At 32.9% G+C, this 7,003-nt stretch overlaps 1 protein-coding gene across 2 annotated transcripts; it reads left to right on the top strand.

The window, feature by feature from the left end:
- Positions 1–6,154, top strand: LOC126748552 (biogenesis of lysosome-related organelles complex 1 subunit 5). 2 transcript variants are annotated; one of them, XM_050457871.1, is made up of 5 exons: positions 1–19; positions 80–181; positions 263–345; positions 399–587; positions 5,883–6,154. In XM_050457871.1, exons 2-5 carry the CDS (start codon positions 166–168, stop codon positions 6,039–6,041), a joined length of 447 nt encoding a protein of 148 aa, XP_050313828.1. In that variant the 5' UTR covers positions 1–19; positions 80–165; the 3' UTR covers positions 6,042–6,154. The 2 variants fall into 2 exon arrangements, with proteins under 2 accessions (XP_050313828.1, XP_050313827.1); XM_050457870.1 differs by lacking the exon at positions 1–19 and having other exon boundaries at positions 26–181.
- Positions 6,155–7,003: the final 849 nt, after the last annotated feature.

The following is a 7,003-nucleotide window of genomic DNA, read 5'->3' as shown; positions in this document are numbered from 1 at the left end:
CCCGGCTTAAGCCGCTTAAGTCTGTTTTTGCTTATGTGTTGTGTGTTCTATATAATATTTATTTGTTGTTTTTTTGTAGCCTCTACTTTAAAAAAAATTAAAACAAACATATTTTATTATGTTTTTTTTTGTGATTGAACAACAGTAAGATCTAAAGCCATAAAAATGCCTGCAACAGATGGTAAAAATTGAAAGTTTTTAAAATAAAACACTGATCTAATCAAGTATAATTTTTTCTTATGTCTGATGAGAATTATTTTAGAAATAGCTCGAATATGGGACAGACTTTTTGAGCAAAAATGTTTTCTGAGTAGAGAAATTGACTTTCTTTTGAAGGAATTCGAGGTAAGACATGAAAGTAAATATCTATATAAAAGTAACTATTTTTGTGTTTTTAGTCTAAAAGGAAAGACATTGAAGTTGATAGCATTTTTAAAACAATAGAAAATATTACGGACATTAAGAATACCCAAATAAACAATCTGAATGAAATTGTAAATGAAAAAGCTATTGATTCCAATCAAAAATTAAGTGAATCTTTAAACATTTGTAATCAATTTATGGAGCTAGAAAATATATATGCAGAGGTAAGTTTGTGTTTAAAGGTAGTAAGTAAAATGAATGTTGAATCAGTTTTACGACTAACAAAAATTCTTTATTTTACTTGTGACATATGTTTCACTAATGATGTTAACATCTTCAGAACAAGATTAAAACTAACCTAAAAATTATTATTTTAATGTATTTCTAATACATTCCAATACTTTCAATGAGTTTGGTTAAGATAATATGATGATGATGTGTTTGCAATATTGATAATTTTGTAGAACAACTCCATAACTTAAGCATTAAATTTATTAACCATTTAACTTTGTCTGAGGCACTAGAACTATAACATGAATTGACAGAACCTCTTAATTGTTATCCCTGATGATGGACATGTTATATGTCCGAAACATATTGGATTAATGATTTTAAATAAATTTACTGGAGAATAACCAAAATACTTTCAGTTACCCATTAATTTATTAACTCCACTGCAAAAATCAAAGAACATTTACTCTATAACTGTATGCTATCTATTAAATTTACCTTCGAACAAGAAACAAATACCTTTAGATACATAACTAGTGACTCTAACCATTGTTTTCAACATAAAATGGCTAGCATGCATTTCATGGTACATCATTTGCCCTCATTTCCTCTTAAGTAATACAAAGTTTAATAAAAAAAAGCTACATTTAAAACAATTGTTTATAATAAGCTGATCAGCAGACATATGTAGGTTTAAAGTTGATCTTAAAAACTTTACAATCTCAAAAAGATGAAAATAAACTTTTGTTGCAATACAATATGATCCTACCTTGACAAGACGCTTTAATAGGATTTTTATAGACTTAATTCTAAGAATGGTCTATGAGAAGTTCAACCAAGTTATGAAATCTTTTATGAAACCCAAAAGATAAATTCAATTTCAAGATAAGCTTTATTATCAAAAAATAATTACATCTTGAATGAATTGAATTGTCGAAACACTGGGCTGCCAAGGCAGTTGTGCATATAGGTCTCCTGATGGACCCGTCATGCCCCACCAAGGGTTACCAGAGCCCAACGGCCTTAGAGAAACCGATGAGGCTCTCTGGTCTGAAGGACTTAAAGTTGCTTGGTACCCTGATAGTGTTACCCAAGTATTTGAACCTGGCGCACGTGAGTGCTGGGCACTCCCCGACTACATGGTCAACGGTTTCATCCTCCTCACAGCACCATCGGCATTCCGGGTTGTCCGCAATACCAATAGTATGGAGATGGCTTCTTAAGTGCCAGTGACTGGTTAAAAGACCTGTCACTAGCCGAATTTCGCGTCTTTTTAGGCGTAGTAGATTTTGGTGAGACAGGCAGAGGGCCCACCTATGTGCGCTTTGGCCTGTCTCATACCAGGGGACTCAGTCCATCTTCGGTGGGTCCACTTATCCAGCAGACCCGTCATTGACACGACCGCAACGCATTTGACGATACCAACTATGGGTTCCGGCCCCATCGGCACATTCGCGGATCCCAGTCTGGCAAGAGAGTCCGCTTCCTCATTACCTGCTGCCAGACGAGCTGGAGCCTGCAGCCAACCTGTACCAGTTTTGTCAGGACTTTTATGTACAAGCTTGGAGCTTACCTTTGCGGCCGTGATAGCCTTAATGGCAGCTCTGCTGTCCGAGCATATTGATACGACTGTATTGCGGTGTCCGCAGCTTAGGATTTTCTGTCCGCATTTTAATACAGCGAATACTTCGGCCTGGAAGACAGTGGCGTGCTCCCCCAGCGACTATACCCTACTGGTAATGTGGGATCCCACCACAAAGCCCTGATCCAGCTCTCTTATTCATTCTGGAGCCATCTGTGTACCAGATGGTCCCCCTATTAAGCAATGCAGGTCTGTTGGAATGCTGCCACTCCTCTCTGCCTGCAATGTGCGTCACGAATCCCTCGCAGTCCACAGCCACTGGAGCCATGCAGTCACTGCCCATCAGAAGGAGAGGACATTCCTGTATGGCCCGTGACCGGTCTCGCCAGCACGTAGTTCGCCGAGGACGTATAGCCTGTACGCAGTCCTCATTGCCTCGAATTGCACAACGATGTCCAGAGGCGGAAGGCTCAGCAGAGTCTCAAGCGCGCTAGTTGGCGCCGTCCGCATGGAACCCGTTATGCTGAGACATGCAAGACGTTGGACTCTGTCCAGTTGAGCACGAATTTTCGCTTTCTCCGTACACAATAATGTGGACAAAGGATATTAATAATTACAAACTTAAAACAAGACAAATCAAATAAAAAAATCCTTTATTGTTTATAACAAAATTGTTTTAAATAAAGCTAAATAAATATGTACATATGAAAAGAGTCAAATTAAAACTTTCAAATCATGGTGCTAAAACAGTCATAATTTTTTTTTAAACAGTAAGAACTGGAACAGAACAGATACATATATTTCAAGAGTATTAGTATTAAAATTGGTCATTATAATATTCCTGAACGTTATAATAGACTCTTGCAATAATTAACCTTTTGACTTCCTTTTTAAATACTTTTAGTAAATAATTAAAAAATGTTCGTCCATTGTAAACAAAGGGTCAAGCATTTGAGAAGTTGTGGGAACTGGTAATAATAGCCTATAAGTTTGTCTGTTGGTATATGTAGATGAATTTTAACAGAGTATTCCTATACTTATGAATTAAGGACAAGGTTTTCATAAAAATGGCAGTGTTAGAATTTTGGTTGTAATAAAAAGTGGTTTACATCAGTCTTGTGGTTTTGCTTTACTCATGTATCCAATAGGTCTTTTTTGCATTAGAAATACTGTATGCATTAGCTGTTTAGCGCAAGAGCCCCAAAAACATATACAATAACGTAAGTGGGATTTTCTATTAATCCAGAATAAGATACCTGTTTTGATACATTTTTATCTAAGTAATTTGAAATAGTTCTTAAAGCAATTTTTTTTTCGATTCCTTGAAGGGATCTGTGCACCCTGGCTCCCTACCACTTATATTAAAATTAAAATCATAAATTAACAGATGTGTATTTATATTATTTTATATATTTATTTATATATTATTTATATATTTATTTTATTTATTTATAATGTATATTTAACAAAAAGAAAAAAATCTTATTACCACTTTTATTTGTTTTAACTTAACACTTAAGTATACATAAAACACCTGTGTGCATTAATATTTCATGCAAAAGTTGTTTCTATTTCTTTTCCTGTTTTTAATAAACATAACTTATTAATCTCAAACTATTATGACAAATCCTATCCTTGATTCTACCTTCGTCCTCTACCAAAAAACTGTATCAAAGACCCAGACTGCATAATAATAATAAACAAAGCAAACAAAAATTCGTCTTCAAACAGTTTTCTAACCTATGTTTATATATATAAATATATCTACATACATATATAAAATGATGATAAATAAAAATTTTATGATAACTTTTTATTTCAATCTTGTATGTCACTTTCAAATTTTGGCCTATTGTCTATTAGTAAACCCAAGAATTTGCTTAGAACTTCATTTGCAAAAGAACTTTAATTGCATGTGCTTGCAATTTATAAAGTATTTTCAATGAAAAATCATTCCATCCTGGAGCTTTTTTATTGTCTAACTCTAAAATAACTTTTTGATGTCATATTGATCAGTGGGAAAAAGGAAAAAATGTATCAAAATTAATATTACTTTTAATTTGACTTGATAAATGGGAGACTGTGTTGTAATAGTAATTATTTAAATCTTTGGCATTCAATTCAGTCACTGAAACTGTTTTTGCACAATTTTTGCCCCTAAGTTCATTAACAGTAACAGCAATTTTTTTCTTGTTAGAAGAAGACTGAATTCTATTTTGGTAATACAGTTGTTTTGTTGCTTTAAATATATGGACCTGTATGAGTTAAAATAGTTAATTGTAAACATGTTTTGCATATTAAATTTTCTGATGTAATGAAGTGTTCTTAAATTTTTAGCTGTGACTTTTATCCCTTTCCTAGTTATCCAACATTTTTTCAAATTTTTCTTCAAGGATTTTTAAAGGAAAGCATTTTGTAAAAAAATTTAGTTAACACTGTCTGGAAAGTTGCCAAAGGATTCTCCGAATTTAATTTTCATCTTATAAGTGGGTCGATTTTGCAACTAGAGGGAAGGTGATTATAGATAATGTCTTTACCAATTTGCAGCCAAATTCTTATGCAAACCTTTTGAGGTTCATCATTCGCCTGACTACAAGGGTGTAATTTTCTATTTTAATCACAACTATAAAGCTAAGAAAGACATGAAAAGTTCCGTTTATAGGGCAGTAGTATTGAAGAAAACGCAAAATGAAATAACAGAGTGGGTCTCAGCTAACAAACACAGCCTCAATGTTTCCAAGATTCAAAATATGAACTTTAGCCTTAGACATGAAGGACCATCACTAAAATGTGACTTGTAGGTCAAATTTGAGGTATTTTTGGACCCTGGTCTTACATAGGAAACTCTGTTTGGGACATTAAAGCTACTAACAGAAATTACCAGATTTATGCCCCTGCTCACGGTCATGTGAGCATATCATAGCTACTTTTCGTCTAATATAACCTATGCCATTTTTAACTTGGGCTATTCCTGCCATGCAAATAAAATTCTGCATTCCAAGTAAAATCTTCAGACTACAAAGAATATGAATATGGGTTATAAGTGGTCCAGGGGTTAACCAGGAAGTCTAAAATCAATGATCAGTAATTTTTTTTTTGAGAAAATGTATCATTTCTGTCAGAATGTTCAAAAAAAGCCCTTTGGTGGCGACATGTGAAACTAATAAAACTACAAATACTAAAACAGATAAAGCCCAAGAATTGGTGTTTTTAAAGAACACAATTGTGTTAAAGTCACCTAAGCCATTTCTAAGATACAGGGTGTTTTTTACCATGAAACCTTTGAATACCCTTCCACCACATTATTTTTAGATACATATTTTACAGGTTTTCTCATTAACAAAATTTTAAATCATTAACATTCGTGATGATGTAGTTGGGATAGTTACACATAATTTCTTCGCACGCGTTCGACGGAAGTTCGCATCAGATTTTCAACCATCCGACATATTTCCACTTAATGCACCTGTTATCAGCTACTTCTCATATCTTTTTTATCCTGCAAATTTATCTGTATAATTTTTGATTATCAGCGGTGCCATTAGGTCATATGATGGTCACATCAGGTCGGTGGCACATATTCAAAAGTATTTTTAATAATTTTTTTCTTAATTCAGCAAAACCTTTATTATCTAATGTGTTCAAGTAACCAGTTGATAAGCAAATCAATTACAATAATAAAGAATAATCCCTATTTCTTTTTCAGAACGCTTTCCTCGAAGAAACCAGGTCAAAAAGGAAATTACAGTGGGAAAAAATAATGGATAAGATTACGTCAGAATACTCGCAAATTAATATAGAATTTGAAGAGAAGGAAAGATTAGCCAAGGAACATCACAAGAATTTGGAACTTAAATTAAAATAATTTGATATAATTGTTTTACCATTGTAATTTTTGTTTCTTTTTATAATTATGCAAAAGTGTTCCTCTATTAGAATCAACGATAACCATTAAATAAGTCATGCTACTAAAACACCTTTTAGCAATTTTTCAGTTTATCATATTAGTTGTCACAGGCTTTCTGTTTGGATTAATAGGAGTAGAACAAATTATGGGTACTTTAGATTTTGGATTTAGACTGTTACTAGGCGTAATTTTTGCTCTTGTTATTGCAATTTCTGCGTTGTATGGCTTAGCAACCAAGCTTAACGAAGAACCTAATTTTAGTGAACATCTAAAAAATTCATAGTGTGTATAAGACATCATAAACAGGAGTTTTTTTTGTTTTATTTTCAAGTAGTCTATTAGTAAAGTTTATGTTAGCGAAATTTGTTATGTTTCGACTGTGTGTCAACATTAATTTGATTTCATGAAATGTAAAAGCAGCTATGATGTGACAAGTAAATATAAACATTAACAGCAGAAATGAACATTACAATATTTGATAACGAATATTAAATATAGCCTACAGAAACAAAACCCTCAATAAACACGAAATAAATCCCTAAACAAGGTATTGGATTATTAATAGTATTTGATAGTTTATTCATTTATCTATCATCATGATTATGTACAAAAGTATATTAGTTATCAGTCCTAACTAACAGTAAAATTCAAAAGTACATGTTTGTATTATTTAACGTCTTAATAAAACAAAGGCTTTATTTAAAAGGAACGACTTAATAGTTTCGTTATAAGTTTTTTCTGGCAACTTATTGTAGAAAAGAGTATTACAAGATTTATTTAGTCTGTGAAAAACAATTCTAAGATCACTCCGGGTTCTTGTGTGGTGATTGTGGTTCTCTGCTAGAAGATCATACGAATCCACATTGTGGTAAGCATAGACGTGAGTCATGTGACGAGCCACCCTGTACAACTATGGAAGC

The sequence above is a fragment of the Anthonomus grandis genome, chromosome 22, assembly GCF_022605725.1.
Source record: "Anthonomus grandis grandis chromosome 22, icAntGran1.3, whole genome shotgun sequence".
In the NCBI taxonomy this organism is placed as follows: Eukaryota; Metazoa; Arthropoda; class Insecta; order Coleoptera; family Curculionidae; genus Anthonomus; species Anthonomus grandis.
This window is presented reverse-complemented; position numbering and strand designations above follow the sequence as displayed.

What these genes read in the sequence shown, in the direction of transcription:
- LOC126748552 (XM_050457871.1), top strand. An exon ending in TTCTTTTGAAGGAATTCGAG is followed by an intron (nt 346 to 398) that starts GTAAGACATGAA and finishes TTGTGTTTTTAG; the next exon opens with TCTAAAAGGAAAGACATTGA. An exon ending in TAGAAAATATATATGCAGAG is followed by an intron (nt 588 to 5,882) that starts GTAAGTTTGTGT and finishes TTTCTTTTTCAG; the next exon opens with AACGCTTTCCTCGAAGAAAC.